Source organism: Gavia stellata, chromosome 12, assembly GCF_030936135.1.
Source record: "Gavia stellata isolate bGavSte3 chromosome 12, bGavSte3.hap2, whole genome shotgun sequence".
NCBI lineage: Eukaryota > Metazoa > Chordata > Aves > Gaviiformes > Gaviidae > Gavia > Gavia stellata.
Window position 1 is genome coordinate 11,306,944 of NC_082605.1, and position 27,069 is coordinate 11,334,012.

Below are 27,069 nucleotides of genomic sequence, written 5' to 3' on the forward strand. Positions count from 1 at the left end.
GAAAAACACATACAACAAAAACAGTCAATGCTCATCTTCCACTGACTGTAAAGGAAGCTCATGAAGATGACTCCCTCTTCCTACAATAAATATTTGTAAATATTCTCTTCAGTTTAAAGATAGTTACTCTTCAGCATATATTTATAATTCTGAGTATAGATTTCTTTGCATAACTTCAGTATTTGGAAATGGTGATCTAAACTTTAAAATCTTAACATTTTGCAAATGTCAGTGCATCCTAGTTTTCCTTTATTATATCCCTGGCTGCCTGAAAAAACACCATGTGATATGCGGAATAAGTTTCCTGCTGGAAACACTTTTTTAGCAAACAGCGTTTAGTCCAATTGCATAGACATTTCCCTACAACCAGATACTACTGCTCAGTATCTCTGTGAGGGTTCAGATAAGACCCATAATCAGTTTCAGAGATACTGTGCATTTATTTCATATGAAATTAAAACTAAATCCTCATAATTCTGCATCCTTGTCTGGCAGCTCAGTCATCACAAAAATCACAATAATGATTTAAACTTCATATAACTTTTACATAGTTTTCTAACATTGAAAGAGTATTTCAGGAGAAAATTGCCAGGAAAAAAACAATTATTTTACATCTGCTATTTTAAAACTTATGGACACTTAACCCCACAGTAAACATGACAATCTGTTTCCCTAACAAACTTTTTAGATATGAAAACTAGAAAAACAACCTTTTTTTTTTTTCCAAAGCTGTTACTGAGCAACTTTTACACCATGTAACATTCATTTTGCTTTACAATAAGTTAATCTCTCATTTCCTTCGAATTACGCCATAAAAAATTTAAGCGGCTCTTTGCCATAAAGAGAGACTTACCTCTCTTTTGCTACAACAATACCTAGCAATTGATCTTCAAGTCCTTCTGGTGTTATCATAAAATTGAGTAAAGAAACTTTTGTAGCAAGTTCAGGCATATAATGTGGATTTCTCAGTTTTGTGGTAATAAAAAACTTGAAATCACTGCAATACTCAATAATGGTCTCACCAAGCCTGATACACTCCACACCTCCTAAAGTTAAGATGAGAAATGTTAAGAAAACCGTTACCTACTTCAATTACTTACATTAAAAAAAAAAAAAATTTGTGACTAAATAAATTTCTTGTCAATGACAATTTTCCTGAAAAGTAAAAATAATTAAATAAATAAATCTGATACTTTGACAAATTCTCACAGACTTCGGTAAGGCCACAATTTACTCTTAGCACAATTTACACTTAGCATTTTAGTATGAATGTGAAAACCAATAAAGATAAACTATGTAAGAAGGAAGGAAAACATAATCTTGTTTATCGGTATTTTTCTGCCTTCTTCCAAGACGAAAAGAAAGAAAAGTTGAAAACTGAACTCATAGCTACTCAGCAAGTTTCGGAGAAACACAGGAAAATTATGCCTTAAGCAAAATGCCTTGACAGCTTTTCTTGATTTGTGCAAAATTTAGTAAATATTAGTATTAGACTAAAACATATGAAAATGAACAAGCAAAACATAATTTCATTCCCTTTGCAGAGTCAAGTGTCTTCATTTAGTCTCCTATAGTGACATGGTGAAGGTTTTCATATAAAACCACTATCATGTGATATACGAATGATACTTATTAAAAAATAAAATAAAACCTCAGGCTGTTGTGAAATTACCTTCCTCTTATCACAGGCAGCAGTAAACCAGAGAGTAATAAGAAAAATATCAGATAGTACCACAGACTATAAGATGAACATTAATGTAATCTACTTCAGGGTTCAAAATTAATTTTGCTGTACCTTGTTTAAAAGTCTGTTTAAGTAGCAGAGGTTCAAGTGATGGGTCTAGTTCTTCTCCAACATTTTCTAGCAGAAGTGGAGTTCCAAACTGAATGCAGTTCTCGACAGTTCTCATATAATCTGTGTCACTGACCTTAATAACATTCAGGTGGTTTTCCTTCTCAAAATTCTTGATCCATTTATTTGCTTGACCTTGAGGATCAATCATTAATGGCCTAGAACATACAAGACAGTTTTCTCAGTGCTTGCAGGAGTTTTACAAAATTTTAAACTATTTAAAAATGTTTCTGTGTCAGGCTGCCAAGGAAAAAGTGGTACAATTTTGATTCTGTTATTTTAAGAGATCAGTGAAAAATGGATGTATAGATGTTTTATCATAATTTGAAAAGTAATACCAAAAATAGTTTTAAGAGTTGCAAAAAATATTCGTAACATTTTTCATAAAATACACCAGAATGCAGAATTCTTATAAAATCTTGTTCTGCCTCTCCCTAGAATTCTCAGTATTTAGAATTTATTTATTTTTACAAATTTTGAGTTTGCGCTCATATTTTTTTCACTTAAAAAATAAAAATCAACAATTAGTTGCAATTTAAATCTGAGATGTTGGTATATCAGCTAGTATAAGACTGAAAATGTAAGTGATGCACAAAAAGGACAATATTTTAATTTTGTTCAACAGATTTGTCCCACTTTGCACTTGCTGATTTCACCTATGTGTACGTATTTTATAAGTCAGGCATGAATGATATCAAAAACCTCTTTTAACTGCACCATTGGAGAACTAAGCAACTTTCTAAAAATGGCATTATACACTGGAATCTGAATGTAATCTGAATCTGTCACGAAGACTAATTCTTAAGAGAACACAGATCACAAGAACATCACTAGAAAGTTTTACAGTCTTATATTTCTACTGAATGCAGATAATTTGCAGACAGCTATCACAAGTTTTCATATAATGTAATAGATATCATCCTTGAAATAAAATTTCAGTTGGAGTAAAAAAAGTTGTTAAAGGCCCTAAAAGTATCCTTTATATAGATGTGAGTTTCAACCACAATAAATATCTATAAAACATTAAAATGTCATCTGATAGCCTTAGAACCAAGAACCTGAAGTGGTATCTGGACCCTGCAATTTACATAACCTGAGTCCTACCATGAAACATGTAAAGAATGAGGATTTCTGTGCAGTTCTAAAAATTACTCTTAAAAATGCTTTATTAACCAGTAATAGGACAACAAGGTACAATATGAAAAAATAAAAAAAAAAAAAACAACCAACCTTTATCCAAGAGTACTGCATCTCCTGAAAGGAAAGCTTTCAAGTAACTACATACACAAATCTCTCAAGTGTTATACCTCTTAAATGTCACAGGAGATGGATATAAAGATTCCACTCCTGCTTTCAATTGCATTGTCTCTACAGAAGCTACATTGTCTCCAGATGTTTAGTTTGCTTTTTTTTAAAAAGTGAAAACTTGTTTGGACTTGAAAATTAAACTTTTTTGTCACCTACCAACGTCTTGAATTGTCCACAATGACACCATTGTCTACAGAAAATATGTCAGTTGGCAAACCAGCAATATTCCAGGCTCTTATTTTTATGGGGTCACCAAGAGTCTTACTCAAAGAGAAATTCTCAGAACAAGGGATATTTCTCTCCTGGAAAAAAAGAAAAGAAAAGAAACCCCCATTTATCTTTGTTTCATGTTTCTATACATCTTTTATTAAGTACCACTTCAATCCAAAGTGACAACGTGCATTTCCTTTTAAGACTTTGAAATAGGTCAAGTATAAGTAAAAGTCCTGGGAAAAAGAAAATCATAGTTTCGATAGCTAACTATATTTCCCCACGGAATATTTACTCTCTCTCCAAATTCTGTAGGATTTTTGTACATTCTAAATATGGAGGGTTTGTTACATAAAGTTATGACAATGCATTACCTTAAGAAACTGACACACAGTTGGAAATCATCTAATGACTGTATCTTCCATTAACTCAATACAATAATCCAATGCTGATTTGTTACTGTTTAATGTCACAGTCACAATCAGTGACTTCAAATCACTTGATTTATGAATTATGGCGTTACTATAAGTATGTTGGAACTGTCCCTTTGCAAACAGCATAATCAACCATTTAACTAATGCATAAATACGTGCCAGTGTAAGTTATTACAGCATTTTTTCTTACATTACACATAACTGCAATTTAAATTTAATTCTTTTATTTGAAGGCAAAACAGAGAAAATTCTGATATTTTATTTAAGTAATAATCAAGCCTTACAAAGTCAATGATGTGGTCCCGTTTCTGATATGCTACTTTAAGTCTAGGGTAAATTCACTGATTTAATTAAATTCAAGTTTACAGAATATTGGATCAGTAGAATCTATCCCATTGATCTTAATGAGTTTTACTAGGTTAATATTAAATAAACGACAAGGGATTTTTGAAACCCTTTGCAGTAGTCAAAAAAACCCCAAACATTTATTTAAATCTAAGATAACCTTCTAACCTTGCACAGTTTGCTCCAATCTTTGGTACATTCTTGTCGAAATCCAGCAGTAAAAGCTCCTAGATATGCTATCACACCAGCTGATATCAGAACATCTCCTGTCAAATTATCATATGTGTCTTGAAGGTCATTTGCAGCATTATTCCATCTATGACAAGCAGAAGATACAGGAAAAAAAAAAATGGTGCTGAAACCTCCACATTAATTATATTGATGATAAAAATCAACCTTTTTTGTTGTTGTTTATCTTAATTTCAGTTCGAGAATAAGGACACTGCGTTTATGTATTTTATTCTTGTTTTGAAGACTTTCTCTACAATTCTCCCTATGTTGCTGCCTGTATTTTTACATTACAATGAGGAATCTTTCAAGGCCCCGACACTCTTAAGCAGTACAGCCCTCAGACAGAGATACAGCATTAAAGACTCAGAGAATTGAAGTTCAAACTCTATTTCTACAATGGTTGTTATATCTGACATTTTAACTTTAACCTGACCTTGATTTCTCTCCACCAAGGCCTCCAATCAACTTCTCTGCTCGTTCTAGTTTTTTAGCACACAGATCAACCTGGAATTCTAAACGAGCCTTCTCTTCAGTTTTCTCAGTGAAGGTTCGTTCCAAAGCAGCCAAACGATTTTCAACTGCTGCAAGTTCTTCTCTCTTTCGATTCAAGAGTGTCAGTGTCTCTGCTAAGGACTGCTGTGCCTCTCTTAAACGATATTTCTTGGGTGCGACCACCTATTCAATTATAACCAATACACAAATGCTTAATGCACATTTTTGTAACTTTATTATTTAATACAATGCTTAGGGTGAATATACCAAGCAAAGGGAAGGTTTTATAGCACTGAGGGACTAGGATCAAAAACGCACCTTTGCAACCCTGTCATACACCTCCATTGCCATAATCCATCTGCATAAACCCTCTGCTGCTGAGGAAGCTTTAGCCACCTTTTGTGGATCAAACTCAGGATTAGTCAAGTATTCAGCCCGAATCTTCTGCATGACAGCTGCCTGTATAACAAAAGCATTATCAAAGTCTTGTGGCTAACACTTTAAAATTACACTGATTGACTGCCATTTCTCTACACAATAAAATAGGAAAGAACTACTCTGTATTAATTGTGGTAGAAACCATTGCTCATTTGTTTCTTTTGATTTTCCTATCACACTTTGTGGTCTTTTCCTGTTTTCATCCTAATCCTATCCTTATCCTTTATAATCATGCATTTGGTATGTCTTCCATGTGGCAGCTACCTAAGTGCTAAGAGCATTACAGTCACATAGAAGCCTGAATTTACGCTGTCCCTTGTGCAAAACATGCTAATTTCATTATTTGCTATCTTTTCTCAAGACACAGCTGTTGGGGATCATTATAAAAATTTATTTCTACTAATGTAAGACAAAATCTAACTGAATTACATTGCTTCTGCCTACTTTTGGTGACCAGTTTTATTAAGGAGAAAGCATATTCAATTTCCACTGAATTGGGCAAATGGCAAGAATCACACTCTCAGATAGTAAGATCTTTGGGGGAGATGGTCATATTTTAAATAAAGTTATACAACTAGTACATTTCTGCATTTATTGTGTATCTTCTAATATACTTAACAGAATATTACCCATTTTGTCAGCATTCATTCAACCAAAATAATACAATTAGAAACAGCCATTAAGAAGAGCACCAATGTGGGCAGTTATTTAAAAACAGAAAAAAGTTTATAATGCCAAGTAATTGATTTAGAAAAACTAGCACAAAAAGAGGCATAGAAAGGTTGGACAGGGATCAAATGTTCACTGGTTCCACAAAAAAACCCCAACCAAACCTCAAAACAGAATACATGAAATGAGGCTAAAAGGACCCAGGTTCAGAAGAAACAGAAGGAGGTAGTTCTTCATACCACTTAAAGTAGACTTCTGGAATGCTTTGCAAAAAGATCTTGTAGATACAGAAAGTTTACATGGGCTTAAGCGGACTAGAGAAATTACAGGAGACAGATCCACTGAAAGCTACTAAACACACAGAAACTACATCTAGCTTTGCAAGTCCTTCATTTAAAGTGCTGGAGGCTGGAAGAATATTTGGAGCAACTATCCTATATACTGTTCCTACTCCTTCCAAGGCACCTGCTTACGGCCATTTTTGGACACAGGATAATGGACAGGACAGACTATTTACTCTGATACAGGTTTTATATGTGTTATTTTTACCTTTTCATGAGATATTACCTATAAATTGCAAAGTTAGAAACATTTGTGCACAGAAGGACATTTCATTCAAATAGAAGACAGGCTGCATAGAAGCCTTAGAAATTCCTAAAGTGAATTGTAAAACCTTCTGAAATGCCACTTAGAAGGCTCCCCCTAAGGTATTTTGACTCATTTGCCATGACCATACTCATCCTATAGAGATAACCTATCATATTGTAAAGATCCTTAGTCATAACAGAAGTTGACTAATTTGGGACAAACAGGGCCTCTGATATAGTATTTTTCTAATTTATTTTTTTCCCCTGCAAGAAAGTGTCTACATGATAAAAGTCACTGAAAAGTTAGACAGAAGTCTTACTGGAATATTGTCCTTGTCATATTCTTTCAAATCCTTTAAGAAATTCATGTCACCAAGCAGTTTCTTGCTTGGAGCCCAGTAATCCAAAATCTACAAAACACAGTAGGAAATATCTTTTCAATCTTTAAAACAGACACACAAACAAAAAATGAAAGATCCCTTAATTAAAACTCATGCACATTTAATACTGATGACCATGTATCTCCTTGAGATGTCAAAAAAGGAGAAAGTCAGTCAGATCAAACATTTCCCCCAAAACATACCTAAAGCCAAAAACTGAACTGTGCTCAGAGAAGAGTTATGTATTACCTATTATCTATATACGAGTCAGGTAAATTACATATGTTCTCTTTGCACATTACAAAACTCAGAAAATTTGGAATTCTGGGAAGTTTTCAGTAAAATAATGGACGGAGGCTGTAAGTACTTGCCTACTTCAGTGGACCTTGGGTGATCTTGTTTATTGAACAGCGCTCTGTGTTGAGAAGAACATGAGTTACACTTTTATTTGAAACTATTTTCTGCCATTTTACCTTGCCTCCAGTCCCTGAAGGATCTGCAATTTTTTCAGGTTTTATGTCTTTCATGACACAGACAGCAGCCATGACAAGTTTGACACCAGATGGAGGATTTTTCATTGATTTGACAATTGATATATCAGAAGGCTAAAATAAAAATCACATTTAAAAAATTATGACAAATGTTATGCCTTCCTCACCACTAAGATAAATGAACTAATAGAAAAAAAAGGGGAATTACAACACCATTAGCACTGAACATAATTACAGAGTACTTTTAGAAGGGATGATACAGTGTTAGCAAGACAATGAACAATATCCATCAATGTATCCTATGCAGGGGAAATAAAAATTAAATAAATGCTAGTAACTGTACACTAATGATTAATTAAAATTATGTTTTTAAAAGTCCAGGTCAGAATATTTTTTATATGCTTCCATAAGTGTCATCTCATAGACTACACAGCATCTCATATACTTCGTAACTCCTGCTAAACTACCTCCTGCTATACTAAATTCCCAGAGGACTTCCTCAACAATACTGCTTTCAGATCACAACAATGACAAAACCTTTAAACCAAAGATCCAGATAATTCTTAGCCATAAACAAATGCCATGTTACATACTGGTGGTCAATGTCAACTTAGCTGAAAGAGGAAATTCAGCTGAAACCACTGCTGGTAGCTTCAGGTTTTGGTTACTTTTCCCACAAGCGGGCTTTCTTGCAAATAAACAATTTTTGAAATACACACACCCTCTCTTTGTATTCTGAGTGCATGAAGAGGAAATATACTGAACAATGACTGTACAGGTCCTATCCTTTGCCAAAACTGAGGGAATTTAACACTTTTCAAATTCTTTTCGTCTTAGTGCATTCTTTCCCAAATAAATGGAAGAGTTTCATCATGTCAAATAACTCTTTGAAATGCTGAAGTTTAGATCAGCTTGCCTTCAAAGTGTCAAGAGCATCAAGTGCGGCCTCCAAGGCTGGGATTGCCTCTGCCAGGTCACTCTCACATTCGTTTTTCAATGTCTGAGCTTCTTCAGCTTTTTCTGTAGCAATTTCTTCATCTACTTTTACAGTTTTTCTTTTTTGTTCTACTTCTGCAGATTCTATTTCTATAGTCTAAAGGAAAACACATGGGTGAGCTTCCTATTGAGCAGCGAACGATCAAATAAACTGAACTTACCTAGTAAAGTACTTATGGCATACTGTAAAATACAAAGAGAAAATTGAAGTATTTCAATATTTTAATAAATTTTTCATTCATGTTAAGGGAATAATTTGTTTCTTAGCATAATGCAACATCATCATGGAGTTTTAACAGTAGGTAAACTGCATAAAAGCAGATTACTGTCAATAAACCTATTTAAAGTATGTTTGAAGTTCAGGAGCCAAGAAACTCTTCATATCTGTGCATCAGGCTATAACTAAAAAATTACTAGCTTTTATAGTGAGTTTTCATAGCTCCATAGTCTATAACATTGACTACTGAAATTTATTTTCTTTTCAGTGATGAGTCAAGCCTTCATCCAAGTACTCCCTTTTCAGTTCTACAGAAGTGACATCTACTTTTCTCAGAGGTTGGTAAGAGTAGATAGAAGAGTTATCACTGTATCTGTAAAAATACTTACAAAACAGAAGCAAGTGCATAAAAACATCAATCAAATCTTGCTTTTCTGTGATGCAACAGTAACATACTAGATAAGTATATTTTCACAAGTCAGAATTTTCAAAAACACCTAAGAGATTGGTTCCTAAATCCCAAATTTCTACCAAGTTAATCCTTTTTAGGATCCTTTTAAAAATCAAGCATATAATCCCTGTGCATGCAAAGAGAGACTGTGCAAAACTGTTCTTATTTGGTATGCTGAAGAACTATTTGCTGTTTTTGCAATGTTTGTGAATGATCTTGGGGAACTCAGTCTAACCACTATTAGCATGGAAGTTCCTCTAACATCCTTCAGCATGGAGCTTAGGCAAAGAATATATATCTAGAGTCTGTATCTTACATTAAGAATGCAATTTTCTTCGACTTCTAAGGATATAAACATAAATAGTGGCAAATTTCACAATACTGCAAACCCCAGTAACCAAAAAGTGAGCTCAAAAACCTGAACTCAACTCATATCTTCTGAGCCACATCAGCAACCTTATACAGGCATATTCTTTAGAACCTGTCTACAATCAGATGAGATACTGAAGTAGGAGTACATTGTATGATTAGGAGTCTTCATTCAAAGCCAATTATTACGAAGGTGAAATTATGGATTGCAAGTATACACATGCTTACATTAAAACCCACACAGTTGTATTTGTGCAACTCTACCTTCATCATGTTTGCATTATCCAATTTAGCCTCTTCCAGTCTGGGCTGCAGCTGAACTAGTTCTTGTTTCATTTCACCAACCTATACATATGCAAAAGAATCAGGTAGGATTCAGAAGTGCCAAGTACAATTTCCAACAATTTCTGTAAGACCTAGATTTTACCTAATGACTAATTTATTGATAGAAAGAAATAACATAGAGTTTCAAATCAGAACACTTCAGAGACTAATTTTTATCTCATATGTACAATCTCTGATTTCAAGAACTATGTTCACTTACAGTCACCTGCTAACCATTTAGTAAAGGGAAGCTCTGTTCATGCACTGCTTAGCCATACATGCTTAGAAGTCTGTGGCCTCTAGCATAACTGCTATGACTGTCAGAAAGAAAAGGCAAAATACATTTCTTACAGTTTTACTGTTGAAGATCGAGCTGAACAAAATCTGAGTAATGCTTTTGACTGAGTTCTCCAGGAAAAGACCTGCTTCTGCCAAACATTTTGTATTTTCAGTTCCATTTTTGTCCTAACTCACCTGAGATTCACCAAAAGCTAGTTTATCTAGTCCATTCATGTATTTCTTCTTGGCTTTCATTACAGCATCTCGTTTCCGAGTAAGAAGTTTCCGAAACGCAGCAATGAGTTCAAGATAAGAAGTAGGAGTAACATAATTGTGGCGTCCCAGACTTTGCAAGAACCTATTAAAAAAAAAAAGGTACCTTTAAGTCTCCTTTTCTTTTTTTAGTTTAACTCTTGTTAGCGAAGTTATGTAACTGTTTGACAAATAATAGGAGTAAACAATTTTGACAATTTTATACAATGTTTTTATGCAGGCAGATAGTATACATTAACTTTTAAGACAGAAATGAGTAGTAAGAAATTCAATCACCTACTGTTTTGTTGTTTCTTACTTCTAAAAATTCAACTTTTGAGTTCTCTGTTGCTCAATTTACTGCTTTCAACAGCGTAATATTTCCCCTCTTAATATTTCTATAAATTAATGAGTTGTTCTCCAAAGAAACAGACTGACCTTACAGAGAGTGACAAAACTGAAGTATGAAAGTATTTACAGATGGGCACAACTTCCTGACGCTCACTGTCTGTGAGCTGAAGTGTTTCTAAGAACTTATTAGCCACACGTTCAAGGGCATCTTCAGGCCATGGCTGAGGGAGAATTGAGGAGAGAAGCATTTGTAAATCACAGAATCACTGAATCACTAAGGTTGGAAAAGACCTGTAAGATCATCAAGTCCAACCACCAACCCAAAACCACCATGCCCACTAAACCATATCCCACAATGCCATATCCACACGTTCCTTGAACACCTCCAGTGAGGGTGACTCCACCACTTCCCTGGGCAGCTGGTTCCAGTATTTCACCACTCTCTCAGTAAAGAAATTTGTCCTGATATCCAGCCTGAACCTCCCCTGGTGCAACTTGAGGCCATTTCCTCTTGTCCTGTCGCTAGTCACCTGGGAGAAGAGACCAACAACCACGTGTCTGCAACCCCCTTTCAGGTAACTGTAGAGAGCGATAAGTTCTCCCCTCAGCCTCCTCTTCTCTAGACTGAACAACCCCAGCTCCCTCAGCCGCTCCTCATCAGACTTGTGCTCCAGACCCCTCACCAGCTTCATCGCCCTTCTCTGGACATGCTCCAGCACCTCTATGTCCTTCTTGTAGTGAGGGGCCCAAAACTGAACACAGCATTCGAGGTGCGGCCTCACTAGCGCTGAGTACAGGGGCACAATCACCTCCCTACTCCTGCTGGCCACACTGTTTCTGATACAGGCCAGGATGCCGTTGGCCTTCTTGGCCACCTGGGCACACTGCTGGCTCATCTTCAGCTGGCTGTCAACCAGCACCTCCAGGTCCTTTTCTGCGGGGCAGCTTTCCAGCCACTCTTCCCCAAACCTGTAGCGTTGCATGGGGTTGTTGTGATCCAAGTGCAGGACCTGGCACTTGGCCTTGTTGAACCTCATACAACTGACCCATCGATTCAGCCTGTCCAGATCCCTCTGCAGAGCCTTCCGACCCTCCAGCAGATCAACACTCCTGCCCAACTTGGTGTCGTCCGCAAACTTGCTGAGGGAGCACTCAATCCCCTCCATCCAGATCATTGATTAATATATTAAATAAGACTGGCCCCAAAAACTGAGCCCTGGGGGACTCTGCTTGTGACCGGCCACCAACTGGATTTGACGCCATTCACCATGACTCTCTGGGCTTGGCCGTCCAGCCAGTTTTTACCCAGCGAAGAGTGCACCTGTCTAAGCCATGAGCTGCCAGCTGTTAGCAGTCTTCATACTTCAAAAACAATTTTTACCATTCAAAACACCAGAATGAGACGCACTAGTCCCAACTATGTCTCAAGAACAATGAACTTATATAAGGGTTAGATCAGGCAGTGAGTTCACTATCCATGCAATCTTTTCTGGCAAATCCTGGCTGATCTTCTAGTTAAAAGCTACGTACTGCCATTCTGTCCAAATATTTCTGTGTCTATGTCATCCTTTGGCAGAAAAATGAATTGATGTCAGCACCAGGCCAAGCTACAGAGCTAACTGCACTTTATTGAGAGTAACACTGCTTACAACAAGGATCCTTATCGTTAATTTTGCAAGTTTTATTCTGCTATAAAAGATCTACTGATAAACAACAGCACTTGTATTTGCTAGTCGTTCCAATGCTGCATGATCTGCTTAACAGGCAGCAGAAGTTACGATCATTTTACAAATCACACTGAAATATGGTTTCTCCAGTCCTTTAAAACATACGTTATGCAATAAAATGACAAATTACCATCACCAAACTGAGACTATTCACTACTTCAGAAATGTAAAATTTGTAGCAAAAAAATTTAAGTTTGTTTAGTTGTAGAAATACTGAGATCGCACACCAAAGAGCTCCCAAAATACTACAAAAAATGCCTATGTTATTTTAAAATTTTTAAAAACAAGGAATACTTCCATACAGAAGACAAGAGAAAAATCTAATGGGATATGAAAATATAGATTGTTACAAAACTGAAGTAGTTTGTTGAGGAAAAATATTTTCACATACCTGGAACCAATCAATAGTACAGCAGTTTATGAGTGAAGGAAACTGTCTCAGACGATTGCGAAAAGCATCTCCAATTGGGCTGAATGCTACCACAATATGGACATTTTCTATGCAGCAGTTCACAAAAAATGCAAACAAGGCCAAGGGACTGAGTTCTTCATGTTTATCGCCAGCCTGAACTATTGCACGAACACCCTTAGGAATAATACATAGGGTAAAAACTGTTACATAATTTCTCATTAAGCACTTCTGACGTCCTATAGCAATCCTGTTAATGACAGCATCACCATGAAATAAAGATTTTTATTGATAAATGAAACAGGTAGAATAAATTAGAAAAACAGAACAAGTAGTAAATACTATTTGAGAATAGGATTATGATATTTATCTGTGACCCTGACAACTCATTCCTGTGAACAGAACGCAAGGTCAGAATTAAAGCACTGAACTGACAAAATAGCTTAAAGGGAGGTGACATTAAAGAGAATTTCTAAAGATACCTCTATAATTTCTTGTTTTTCATCTGCTGCAAAAAGATTGGGTACCTCCCCAGTGTTGAGGACACTGTCAACATCTTCTAAAAAGCTTTCTTCTTTAATTTGTGCATCTGTGATTATAAATACAGTTTTCAAGCCTTTTACACCCGCATTTTTCAGAAGACTCTAAAAATGCAAGACAGTTAAAAAATTGTACATTCCAAAACATCCTTCCTCAAAATTAAGTCAAAATGCAGCCAGGTTATTAATACTCACTTTCAGATCTTCTCTCCACTCATTTGTACCATAGGTCTTAGAAATCTCTGGTTGAAAAACACACATTTTTGCCATGAATGCTGCTAGACGAGTCAAAGACTGACGTCCACTTCCACCCATTCCAACCAACAAAGCATTACCCCCTGGCTGCTTCAGAATACGGCTTATACGAGACAAATGTTCCAACATATACCTGTATTTGAAATGTGCTGATTATCAGAATGGCAGAAATATATACACACATTTGTGCACCTATAAATCTGTGAAACAGGTATAGAAATAGCATCTCCAAAACAATTTTCTGAAAGCAGGGTGGAATGGTGGGGTGGGGAAGAAAGGGAGTGGATATGCACCACATAATAAAATAAAACTCACAACTCTTCTATTACACAAATATCAGTACTTAGCTAAATTACAAATGACTAAAAGTTACTAAAAGGAATTGGCAGCGGTGAGAACAAGAGCACTATAAGGATGAAGAAAAACAGAAATTCTCTACTTCTAAGCAGTACTATCAGTTTTAACTTTCTTGAAGTACTATCAGTTTAAATACTTTTTAAAGGAACAACTGGGGAAATATGGGTTATATCAACAAACCTCTCCCTTCACTCTGCCTCTGACAGTGTTTTATAACTTATATGTGAAATAGATATTGGAACCTCTTCAGAAAGCAACATCTGCAGATCACTGAGAGACCTATCTATTGTGAAAACACAAGCATAGTTTATCTCAGAATACGCAACAAGGTCTACAGGAGATTGCCTGCTTAAGCACAGGGCATGGGGTAGTTAAAGTAAGCTGAGCAGCAGCTAAAGGTGGTCTTAAAAAAAGGTTAAAGCATTTAAAAAAAAAGAGAAATTATTGTTTATTTTGATTGGTTAGAAAAACAAAGGAGTCAAGTCCAGATGTTATCCATGAGATTGGACTCTAAGGCTACAGTCAGACATGCTCTCCTGCCTGCTGTTCAGTGAGCTAACTGGGATATTGCTTCTACACTCAGGAAGTGGCCTCTGATCAGGGGCTGCCAGCTCTTCAAACTCCCAGCATAGTTGTATATACAGGTACTCACAAATCCAGCTTGTCAAAATGACCTAGACTAAAATAAGCTGCTGTTAGAAGTGCTTAAACTAATCCTATCACCTCCATGAAGCATCTGCGTGTCAAGTTACGCTGGCAAATATGAAGAGGCAGTAATCTCTAGCAATAGAGGAAGGAGTTGTGACCTCCTAATCTGTCTCAGTTGTAGCTCTGCCATATCACAAGTTAAGGTAACAATAGCAGCCTGCAGAGTCTCAAATCTCACAGGATTAGCTGCAGCACCAGGCTGGGTACATGCCCTGAAGTGGGTCATGGCTGTGCTGCATAATAACAGAGCAGACAACCAGCTATGATTGTGCTATATCTCACTCTGCACCTCACAACCTTAGAATCCTTGTCCTTGGTGAAGTTAAGTCCAGTGGCCGCAGGCAAACCTGACATCCATCTTCACCAGTAACAGAGGCCTAGCAGAAGCAGACCACCTGCCTGATTTGGTGCACAATGTTTCTATAACAACCAAAGAATATATTCAAAGCCTCTTAGGAGAAAAACTTCTTATTATTTACTTTTGGTTAGAAAATGCAGAGGCATAAGAGAAAAATCAGTTCACTTGCACCCAAAATGGTGTAATGCCACAAACACTTCCGTGGATGCACAAAGGGGAGGAGACATACAAAAACCACAGCCCACAAAATTGGATATACTGAATTATCAACTATTGCTTAAAGCTCTTAATAATACAGATCATATGCACCTGAAAACTACAAGGTCCATTCTTGTTTTGTGGGTTTGATTATATTCATCCAGACACTGCTCCACAACATCACCAAACTGCTGAATGCTTGGAATTTCAACATAAAGTCTTTCATCTCCCTCAAGTTCTGGAATCATGTAGTCACCAAAAAACAAACTTCTCATGTTTTCTTCCGTTACCTATGGTAAATATTCAACAAATTATGAGGTCAAGTTTAATATTTAAAGAACATATTCCTCATAAGAATTTTAGAAAACAAATGACAAATACTCAAGACACAAGAACAAGCACTCTGAAATATTTTGACTAACAGACAACACCTACCTCAAAATTCTCTATTTCCTATATACTTATTCTTATAACAATATACTTTCTTGTACTTTGTTCTTGGAACACAATTGGCTCAAATACCCATTAACAGTCACATAATCACGACCTTCAGATTACACCAAATGTATACAGATGTATGTTTAGCAATTTTCAATATATTATGAAATGGACAACTAAGACCACAAAGTTATTTCTTCCATACATCAGTGAAATGACAGGGGAATAAATTAAAAAAAAAAAAACAAACAAAAAAAAAAACACAACAGAAAAAAGGAAGGCAAGGCATACAGTATAACATGATTATACAACATTTTAAATACTAAAATTTCATAACAACTACAGAATGCTATTTACCATACAGTAATGCAGTCACAGGCTAAATTTAGAAAGGGAATGTCTCTGGAAGTCCATTTAAGAGTATTCATACTTGTATTTCTCCTTGCAGGTACTATATTATGCGCAGATCCCAGCTACTTTTGTGGTAGTGATTTATAAATTACTCTGTTTTTTTCCTGTTATGTTACCTCCCATTGCCCAAAGATTTAGTATGTGCTGCTACATCTCCAAGAAAAGATGTGACAGAATTTTTTTGAAAAGTTGCTCTGCTCACCTACAGATTAATTGGATGCTCTATTTCTATGTACAGATATCTAGGAGCTTAATAAAACACTACGCTTGGCAAATTAAACTCCATAAGATATAAATACTCAAGGTTTTTTTGGGTAAATCTGAAAAAAATGTTGCAATGTTTTCTTCAAATAAGGAACAAGTTTTTGTTTCACTATCTGACACACAAAATTCTTTTATGGAAAAGTAATAAGGTTATCCACATTTTAAATGAAATATTTTTTGAAAATTATGTTTACGGACAACAGTTAAACCCTTCCAAACATTTTTCTTTTTTTTTTTTTCCCCGAGGAAGCCATTTTGCCAAATTCAACTCAAATTCTCAAGCACATTTGATCCAAAATTTCACCTGTGATTGAGAAACTTTCTAATCCTAAATTTATAATGAAAGCAATTATTTTGCAGCAGGTTAAACGTGATACTCACAGGTGTGTTTCCTTGCTTCAGGTGTGCAAAAACTGAATCAAATGCTTCTTTGAAATGTTCTTTCACAATATCTTTCGTCAAACTGAACAACCAGGCTCTATCATTGTCTTCCACTAGACGGTCATAGAAGACACGAAATACCTCATGTACAAACAGCCGAATCATTACGTGTTTGCTTACAACTGATTTTTTCTTAATGAACAAGCAGCCATGGATAACACGCGAAAAGTCACGCAGGTTGAATGTATAATGAGATTTGGCTGGTGTGGGCAAAAGATTTTTGATGGCTTTCTTATACACCTTAAGATAACAACAACAACAAAAGAACAAAATCAACAAGACAGTAACACCGACAATATTATTACAATAAATCTTAAATGTCTTCTAAAATTTCATTTATCCAAGAAAAACATTTCACACTTAATAAATCCTAATAATGTCTCAAGATTTCAAAGTCCTCTGAATATATCAGATGCACCTCATGCAGTTCTGGAACACACATGTACTACTAACCTAAACTTGCAAATGGGTAAAATAATTGTAGCAAGTGTGAAGAAATCTGTTGTAGGACCAGGAATACCAATCAGCTCTCTTGACCTCCTTTAATTATATGATATCGTCCCTCAAGTCTAGTATTGAATGATATGTAATGGTAGCTTCCTAGATTTTCAGTTGTTTGAATCTATTTGTTTGCGTATCTACAAATTACTCAAAAATAAATAGAGAGTCAGTAAAAATGCTGAAGGAATAGGCAGATCAAGAAAAGTGTCTTTTGACTATGTTTTGCTCTAATCTGGAACGCATCATCTGTTATAGCTCATGCTGTTATGACAGAAATAGTGTCATTTCTCATTACATTGAACATAAATAACACGCTGGAGTGAATGCTGACAGAGGAAAATTCTAATATGTCTCTGTGTACTCACAGGTGAAGACAATTATCAAACATCAACCTGCTAAAAAAAAAAAATATGTACAGTAAAATCAAGTTTTACAGGTTTGACTATATTCATTGTACCGAGTACACATTTCACCCACTGTCCCATATCCAAAGCCAATTCCAAAGCCCAGTTCTTCTATTATACTTTAGTCTAGGAGCTGGAGGGTATTGCTTCCCAGGATGAAAATCCATGTTAGAACAGATTCTCTAGCAGGCAAATGTGTAAGAGTCTAACAGTATAAACAAACTTTGATGCAGTCTGATGAGAAGTATCTGCATGAATGTATTAAAAGACAACACTCTGAAATTGGTCTAAGATGTATCCTGACAAAACTGAATGTTTTAAACATGTACTCAAATGCATTCAAATCACTAGTAGCTGCTACTATCATTTTCTCTTTAAAGAAGCAAAACTCAGGAATTTCTTGTGAATTAATTTTTGTTTGTTTGTTTTGGAAGGATTAATTGAATCTACAAAAAGATTTCTAGTGGCAGTAGTCAGTCAGCCTTGTGATTCATACATTGACTGTATTATCTAACAATAGTTCTGAAATACCAGCTCTGCAAGTCCTTGGAATGAGATGGATTCAGTCTTGAGTATGTCCTTGGATATAGGCAGAACTAGTAGAAAAGTCTGAGAAAGGCCTCAGTTCTGCAGTAGAAGGAAGTCACATCCCCTGTGAAACTTCAGCCATTTGATTTTGCCTTTGAAGCTGCTTAGATTTTCTGTCAGAAGTTTTCATTGGTCAAACATTAGCTACCTAATGCATTTCCACGATGAATACTTACGACAGGCAGTAGATTTGTTCACACTGCTACTGATTTCTGCTACATAATAAGCCTGCAAAGCTATACTTTGATATTATGTCTGTAACTCAATGCTTCTTTGCAAAAATATCACAAATTGCCATTCATTTTTTTATGTGTGTGGTACACTGCCAATGTGATACTCACTAAAATCTGTAATATGGAACTCCACAAAACATTTAGAAATGCCATACAGCTGGGCCTAATGGCTTTCTACTTCACAACATTTCTGTGATGTCTTTTGTGATACTGGAGTCAGATTTTACAAAGCTGCAAGTTCACGCTGGCTTCCTTAGTCTGCTGTGATGTGTCCATAATTAGCATAAAAACTGGGAGAAGGAGGAGGAAAGTGGAGAGGGCGATTTCTTCATTCTTAGTGTCTCTGAGAAGGAATTTTGGAAGGGTTGCAATTGATATTTTCGTTTTGTCTTTGCGTGTGACAGCTCCCCATGCCTGTCTGTCCCCAAAGAGATTCCAGTCTCATCTACTTGACATTATGTGGACAGGTACCATGGAGCCCACGTTAATACAAATTCAAAGACAATTTTCCTAGAATAAGAAGGTTACTGCAACAATAAAACTAGGTCAATTTTCATAGAATCATATAATTGTTTAGGTTGGAAAAGACCTTTAAGATCATCAAGTCCAACCACTAACTTAACACTGCCAAGTCCACCACTAAACCATGTCCCTAAGCGCCTCATCCACATGCCTTTCAAATACCTCCAGGGATGGTGACTCAACCACCTCCCTGGGCAGCCTGTTCCAATGTCTGACAACCGTTTTTGTGAAGAAGTTTTTCTTAATATCCAGCCTGAACCTCCCCTGCCGCAACTCGAGGCCATTTCCTCTTGTCTTATCACTTATCACCTGGGAGAAGAGACCAGCACCCACCTCGCTACAACCTCCTTCCTGTCAAAGCAGATGAAGCTGTATGTTAGTAAGGAACAAAACATCTAAAATCTCTACCTCACCAATTAAATTATTATAGAGCCAGTGGAATGTTACTGAATAAATTAAAGGAAATTTCCATTAAGGTATTTGCCTCTTACCTCTAAAGTGGCAGTGACAATTTGATTTCCAATTGTGAAGAACTCAGAAGAAAATTCACTAGTCCGCAGGTAGAAAGCTACTACAGTAGAGAAGATGCGGACCATTGTTTCATCGCTAAAAGAATTAATGGTGCAAATGTTGAAGTGTCGCAAAAATCGAGGAGTAACTGGATTCCTCCCACCGCCTGGAGGCCCCATAGCAGCAAGTAACTGTACATCAACAAGTGTAATTTTAGATGTGTCCTTTAAATCATACCTTCAAAATAAATTGCAATGTGACATTTAGATAGTTACAGATATAAAACTTTCATTACAGCTTAGATGCATCTATATTACAGAGTACTCTCTGCATGCATATGTACTTAAAAATATAGTATGTAATATATAATACTATATATATATTTATGTATTTTACATTTTTAAAAACAAACAAACAAAAAACCCAACCAAAACCCAAAGAACAACTAGTCTTATAACTATGCATCAGTTAATCTCAACACATCATATGCTGGCCTGAAAGAAAGATTATTTGTTTAAACTGGGTTACATAAAACCTGATACAAAATTTTGAGACAAGTATTTAAAACTGTAATGTGGCAAAATGTATTATCTCTATTCAAGAGCAACAGGTACTTGAGCAGTGCCTGGAATCACAGAATAATTCAGGCTAGAAGGGACCTCAGTAGACTACCTCTTCCAATCTTCCAATCTAAGCAGAGCCAAAAGCCTCAAAAGCAGGGAAAACCTTTAGCTTATTTTTCTTCATGCCTATTACCAGATCTGATTTCATTGTTATTTTAAAAAACTATTTTGAAATGTTTTTAAAAAAAATTTGTGATGACTAATAGAATCTTGGATGACAGTAAAAAACAGTGCAATGAGTAAAATCAAAAGTTTTATATAATTGCGCATATACACACACATATAAAAACATGTCAATTCACTCTGAGGAGGAAGAGAAAGGAAAGGAACAAGGAACTGCACTGAAAAAATAAAACCGGTGAAAAATGCAGACATAAAAAAGAATTATTTTATTTATATATACAAATACTGCTGAAGTTCAGCCACAAAACCTTCTAAAAAAACACAAAACGAATCTGATGATCAATTTCCCAAATTGAAAAGTCACTTCAAGAGCAACACAGAAGTTGCCTCAACTTTAAATAGTATATTTTTATATAAACCAAAGCTATCTTAACATTTACAAAGCACTTAAAAAAAGTTTTGAAAATAAAATTCAAGTGAATAAATAATTGTAACAGCAAATGAAGCAACAGAAAAGTTTCAATTGTATTTCAAATAATTACCAAAATCCATGGTCAAAGAACTGTCTTAAAAGTTCTATAGGAGGCTGTGCACCATACTTCTCCAAAGCAGGCATATTCATATCATCTACAAAAATAACGCACTTTTTTCCCATTGGAGGGCCAAAGACTCCTTTGCGTCTCTTGTCCAACCTGGCCATAATGATGTTCTATAATGCAGACAGGAATATTCAAAACATAGATTAAATATTCATATATGTTCTCTTTTTGAAAAATAAATTATCTTTTCTACTAACCTGGGTCTGATTGGCACTGGTTCGAGCTGAAAAATTAATGAAGAATGGAAAGTAGCGCTCCTCTTCCAAGTTGTTCATTAACTTGTCCTTGACATAGACAGATTTCCCAGTACCTGTTGGTCCCACTAAAAGCAGCGGTCTTCACAAAGAAAGAAATAAAGCATACAGACTGCAGAAATCTAACAAACTATAAACTAATTGCAATTAGAAGTCAAAGGTTTTACTAACTTGCCCTGTTTGCTCTACCTCTAAAAACATTACATGCCTTAAGAAGAAACTAAAATGTTTTAATGTAGTCATATGACCCTGTCATAATTTTAGTTTGCTCCCACCAACAAGACAAAGCGCACAAAGAGAAAGAGACATTTCTCATTCCCTCATTCTACTAGCTTTGGAGTATGTATGAACATACATAGGAGTTAAATTTCTCCTGATAGGTCTTGCAGTAGTTTAAACTTCACAAAACTTCCAGCCTTGAAATTTAACCTGAGACTCGTTTATATTTCATTCTCTTATATGATCTGACCATAGCTAATATAACTGATTTTAATATGACTAATCAAAGAAAAAAATTAAAATATTTCATTACCAAAGAAGAAAGAGGGTACAAAAACTCTTTGGGCTGTCATAACAGCATCATCAGAATGCGCATACTAAAACTGGTTTATAATAAGGCTTCATAGAAAAACCCAAAAACAGACTTTAAGGCAACAAGTTGTACTGTTTGTAGTAAATGTCTATTTTTAACAGGCCAAATAAACTTTGATGGCTTGATAAGAACAATTAAGGCAATGGAAAGAATAAGAGGTATTTCCACCTATAACCAATATTTCAGAAATTTGCACTGAAGTGAAAAAACTTACTTTCCATGAGTAATGAATAGCTCTATGAAATAGGTATATCGGACTGTATCCATAGTTGGGACTATAATATCTTGAATCTTCACATTTTTATCACTGTAATTAATATTTTTAATAAATCCATTCCAATGAACCCAACATCCTCTGCCTTTCAGCTAGGAAGAAATACAGATGTAAAATAGAATGGTGTTACTTCTATACATATGAAAGGTTTTCCCTATTACTTCAGTTTTGAAATATTAAAAATTAATGATTATTAAATGTTTCAGAAGTTCATCTATTTAGCTTGCTTTATCTCACTAATAAAATGTTAAAGTACATACCTAAGCTTAGACTCCTTTCTTTTCTTAGATTTTGTTCAGCCAAAGCAAACAAAAACATACAAAAAACCACCAGAAGAACCTATGCTAAAATTTAAAACTGTAATTATAATCTAGCATTTCTAATGGATACTATAAACAAAATCGTAATATAAGCAAACTGCCTATGGGCTCAATATCTTGCTTGCTTTCTAGACAGTCCACATCCTTCCTTCTATACCAAACCAAATTTGAGTCTGTCAGCTTAGCTTTAGCTACAGAGTAACTATAGTGTTGAACCATTATAACTGATGTGTACACCTCTTGGCATTTTCTAAAAAAATTTGGTCAGCACATTAGTATTCAAAAAAAGAAAAATAAATGAAAAATGCACTGTGGGATTTAATCTAACACCAACACTCTACAACATCCAACACGCTTTGTAAAGTTCAAATATCCATCTAGCTGTATCTTCCTTCCATTGAGACTGTAAGAATCTACTTCAGTCAATGCAGAAGCAATCAACCATACCTCATACATGTAGTCATAGACCAGGCCTTTCTCTTCAAAGGGACACTCCCACTTTCCCACACTTGTTGGTACAGGATTTATTCCAGATTTCCCAGCCAAAGTCTCCCTCAAGAAATTATCAAAAATTATCCTGCTGTCACCATCACAAGTTCCACCAATGGACCAGACTGTGGCAAAAGCAAAGCAACCCTGCAAGGGCAAAAAGACAAGCAACTGTCTAAAAAGTCAACATCCTGTATGAACCTTGTACAATCTGATCAACAAACATAATTCTGAAAAATACTGTTAAGCAGATAATGTTACAAGTTACCCTTGAATAGCCCTGGTCTGAAGAGATTTAGAAATCTGATTAAAGACAGAGCAAACAAAAAACCTTATTCAAGGACATATACATATGTAAGATAAAAAATAAAGGCCACTGACTAAAGCATTATGTCACATGACAAAGACTGAGAAGAGTTCAATCACGTGGTCTTGTGGATTTTCTAATTGCAAACCAGGATCTAGGAATTTTCTAATTCAATTTTAAATAAATACTTTTACATTCTGTTTTCTTCAGTTTTTCATAAGAACAGTCGTATAAGGTCAGACAGAGCATCCAACTAATATAACGCTCAGAAAACACTCTTCAAGAAAACTTTGCTCAAACAAGCCAATCAGTATTATGTGAACACGTTTCCTTTAAGGGAAACAAGACACTTTGCTTTAGCTAATTACTTGGTTAGTTAAAAAGTACATTTATCAAAAACACTGTTTATTCCAGTTAATTGGAAAAATAGTAAGATAATTAATTAATCATATGCGTTATTTCTAAGACTTGTGTCTCATCTGGGCATTTCTAAAGTTTGGGGGGAGGGAGCAAGGAGGTAGTGAAATTGTTTCGCATGTCTCTTATCCTAAATTAAAGTTGTTTTGATGAGTCCAATTATTTTTGAAGACCGGTGTATGCAGAAACAGGTATACATTTTTCTACAGGTTTAAAAAGCCAACCATAATCCATGCACGGATGTTTCTGTTGGTGGGATCTTCTTGTACAGTTTGACAAATCAACATTTCAAAAAGCCGTGTAAGAGCTACTACAACATTGGCATTGCTTGTAGGTACCAGTTCCTAAGAGATATAAAAGGATAAGTATTATACTTTATGCGTTCAGTTAGTTTATCTTTTGGAGCTAAAATACTAAAATAATTACATAATTAGCTAATTCTGAACAAATATTTGAAGGCAAGGTTTACACTGGTTTTTATTCAAAAGATCATTTGCCCTCCTCTATCCTTGAAATGTCAAGACATTTAACTTGTTAACCATGTTCACAGCTATCATGTGTTCACTACAATCATACATCTTAAAACAAAAAATCCCCATTGAAATAACTACAGCAATACATGAGCAAAAGCCTAAGCACTATATCACACAGAGATTGCAAGGAACTACATGTGCGTTTCCCCTAACGCTTAAAAAAAGTACTTCCCTATTCAACATGACACCTTTAAAGAAAAAAAAATAAAAATGTACACAATTCTCTTGGGAAGACTTTCCACCCAGTGCTTTAAATAGTCACTTTACTTTTGAAAAGAACAAGGTGAAAACTATGATCAACTTACAAGTCTTACGTAACACTCTCATTTTTTAACTTCCCAAACCGGACCTAAGAGTTGCCCTTCTCAAAATAACAGGAGGCTGCTGCATATTCTTTCTAATTGTGCTTGTCATGAGAGAACAGTCCCTCCCTACCAAGGGTAACAGAACGGAAATGGCCACCTAGCTACTGCAGGAAAAAATGGCAAAAAATACCTTGCACTGTTTCTGACGAAGTCTTAATGCTGATGGTATTAACCAATCAAAAAGCCCCTGCAGAAGATCTTGATGTCCCTTTAAGTTAAGGGGTTCAGGCAGTTTACTCAACCAAGAGGTAACAAGTGGCCTCCAGCCCAGTTGAGAAGATTCCAGATAAATCATACCACAACGACTGACTGTAGCAGGCTAAGGAAAAATTGTAAACTCATTTTATTATACATTTAATATACTGAATTTTGGTTTATGTTTTCATTAAATACAAAACTTACTGATGCCTGGGAAAGATCCATTGTTTCAAAAATAAGATTCATCTGAAGGGACATTTGGATGATTTCCCCACTCATCAAACACAGCTTTAATAAAAAAATAAAATCATAAGCAAGATTGGAAAAAAAAAATTCGTTGTAAATTACGCTTCCTGTCACAGGAGTTCTATATGAAAATCAGCAAAATCAAGTATAAGCAAAGGCAAGGTCATCCACATAAAATGTTTAATCACTTGGAGCAATAATTATATTTTTCAAGCTTTAAATAAATTCTTCACTTAAACCACAGTACTCCACATTATCCTACCAGTAGGTTTGTTACAGGTAACTATCAATCTTGCGTATGACAGGGTAAAGACAAGACAGCAAGCAGAAAGGATATCAGCTGCTACTGTTGCTAATACTGACGCATTCGAGCTGGAGACCCACCATTCCTACTTATTAAAAGTCCATTTTGAGCATTTTGACACACTATCATCCAGAACTTAAACTTAAAATGTCATCTCTAATTTTTATATTCACTTTGAGATTCCTAAGGCCCATTTTCAGAAGTGCTGTACGGTTACAACTTTGACTTCAGAAGTCATTAATTTTGAAAATACAACTCTGTGTGTCTTGGGATTGTCTTTAAATGTAAGTGCCTAAGTTTCTGCAAGTTTTGAAAATGTGAGATTTACATTAAATATAATTAAATGTAATTTTTTAAATTTAAATTTTAATTATTTATGTTACAAACTTACAATAGGACATTAAGGAAATACTACACATTTAATGTCTTACAGCAATGAGTTGATTCTGTGATTATGATTCCAATAAAGTAAAAAAGCTTACAACTTGTTACCAAAGCCACCCTGCACTTGCTCTTTTCAAATACTAGGCACTGCTGTTTGCATTTGTGGTTTTATATGTAGAAGAATATTTTCAAAATGTCACATTATTTTATTTATGTTTTTATTTCCACTGACAGATACCTTTTTGTTGTCATCCAGAACTGTGTTCATGCTTTCTATCCACAGAGTATCAATTGGGCCATCAAAGATAACCCATTTGCGTTCAGGAGTCTCAGATAATGCAAATTCTCTGAAGGTATTAGCAATTATACCATCTGTCCACTAGAGGGGGAGAACATAGGAATGAAGTGTAAGACATAGGATACATAGCTCAATTTAAACCGCAAGTTACAGAAAAACCTTCCATTTCCTTTTCATTACTCCTCTCTTTTAATTATTCTTCTATTGTTCTGCAGGGAGCAGAACAGAACTTTGCCATTTCACTGAGGGTCACACAATACAAGCAAATTTTAAAATGGGGGGGGAGGTTCACTTCCAAAAAATACTGTAACAAACAGAAGACTGGCAATTCAATTTACAGAAACTTAGAAGTGCTTCTGCTCCATCTTGCATCTGTTTCTCTCCAAAGTCACCCTAAGTTTCACTATTTCACATTCACTTCTTCATATTGCTTCTTCTCCAAACTTAAGTTTCACACTTGGGATCCCATGAGTTCCTAAGTTTTTCTAGATAGTTTTTGCATTACTTCAATTATACTGGTTAGGAAATGACAGAGACATGAATACAGTTAAATTTGATATGATTTCCTAGCATGGATGCAACTGTATTATGACAACGGCCCTCAGAATGGTATTGCTTTTTTTTGCGTATTTAAACCTACGTAACTGCATACACACTTGGTACTACTTTTTTCTTTTTTTCCCCACACTAATTTAAAACAAGCCATAAAAGTATTAGTTAAAATAAAACCTAGAACTGTGTTCTCATCTGTGTTTAAAATTATAAAAATATGAATTCAACGGTTTACTATCCAGAATAATGGAGGTCTAATATACAGGAAAAGGTGGGGGGGGAGGGAAAGAAAGCACTAGAAATACTACAAAGCAGAAAAACCAGACCAGATTATTAGCTCCTAGTCTTGCACCCATACTGGTATGTTTACTACTTTTTTCTTAAAACCAAACAAGTAATTTAATTTATAGCACAGCCCTATAAACACAGTCTGGAGTCCAGGGAACAGATGAAGAAATGCTGTCTGGAATTTGGACCTAAAAACCAGAAGCAGAAGCTTTGTAAACTGCCTTTCCTGCCCCTGAAAACAACTGTGGAATGACACCATGAGTTAACCTGAAGTTAGAACACACTTACAGAAGTGCACTCATACAAACCCCATGAAAGCCACAGCAGGTGAGAGAAAGAAACAGATAAAGGTGGGCAATTGCTA

General features: G+C 35.5%; 1 protein-coding gene across 1 annotated transcript in view; it reads right to left on the bottom strand.

The window, feature by feature from the left end:
• The window catches only part of DNAH12 (dynein axonemal heavy chain 12), a 69,863-nt gene that overhangs the window by 15,221 nt on the left and 27,573 nt on the right, over positions 1 to 27,069 (bottom strand). Inside the window, exons 31-56 of the mRNA XM_059823567.1 lie at positions 25,806 to 25,946; positions 24,838 to 24,921; positions 24,566 to 24,754; positions 23,762 to 23,881; positions 22,772 to 22,960; positions 21,945 to 22,096; positions 21,082 to 21,220; positions 20,828 to 20,994; positions 19,521 to 19,776; positions 16,722 to 17,021; positions 15,339 to 15,517; positions 13,547 to 13,739; positions 13,295 to 13,456; positions 12,795 to 12,989; positions 10,764 to 10,897; positions 10,269 to 10,431; positions 9,735 to 9,815; positions 8,354 to 8,530; positions 7,420 to 7,551; positions 6,887 to 6,976; positions 5,191 to 5,331; positions 4,814 to 5,055; positions 4,318 to 4,465; positions 3,317 to 3,462; positions 1,796 to 2,010; positions 854 to 1,046 (exon numbers count right to left, since the gene is read on the bottom strand). Of these exons, the coding sequence (XP_059679550.1) occupies positions 854 to 1,046; positions 1,796 to 2,010; positions 3,317 to 3,462; positions 4,318 to 4,465; positions 4,814 to 5,055; positions 5,191 to 5,331; positions 6,887 to 6,976; positions 7,420 to 7,551; positions 8,354 to 8,530; positions 9,735 to 9,815; positions 10,269 to 10,431; positions 10,764 to 10,897; positions 12,795 to 12,989; positions 13,295 to 13,456; positions 13,547 to 13,739; positions 15,339 to 15,517; positions 16,722 to 17,021; positions 19,521 to 19,776; positions 20,828 to 20,994; positions 21,082 to 21,220; positions 21,945 to 22,096; positions 22,772 to 22,960; positions 23,762 to 23,881; positions 24,566 to 24,754; positions 24,838 to 24,921; positions 25,806 to 25,946 (4,328 nt within the window). The remainder of the gene's footprint in view (positions 1 to 853; positions 1,047 to 1,795; positions 2,011 to 3,316; positions 3,463 to 4,317; positions 4,466 to 4,813; positions 5,056 to 5,190; positions 5,332 to 6,886; positions 6,977 to 7,419; positions 7,552 to 8,353; positions 8,531 to 9,734; positions 9,816 to 10,268; positions 10,432 to 10,763; positions 10,898 to 12,794; positions 12,990 to 13,294; positions 13,457 to 13,546; positions 13,740 to 15,338; positions 15,518 to 16,721; positions 17,022 to 19,520; positions 19,777 to 20,827; positions 20,995 to 21,081; positions 21,221 to 21,944; positions 22,097 to 22,771; positions 22,961 to 23,761; positions 23,882 to 24,565; positions 24,755 to 24,837; positions 24,922 to 25,805; positions 25,947 to 27,069) is intronic.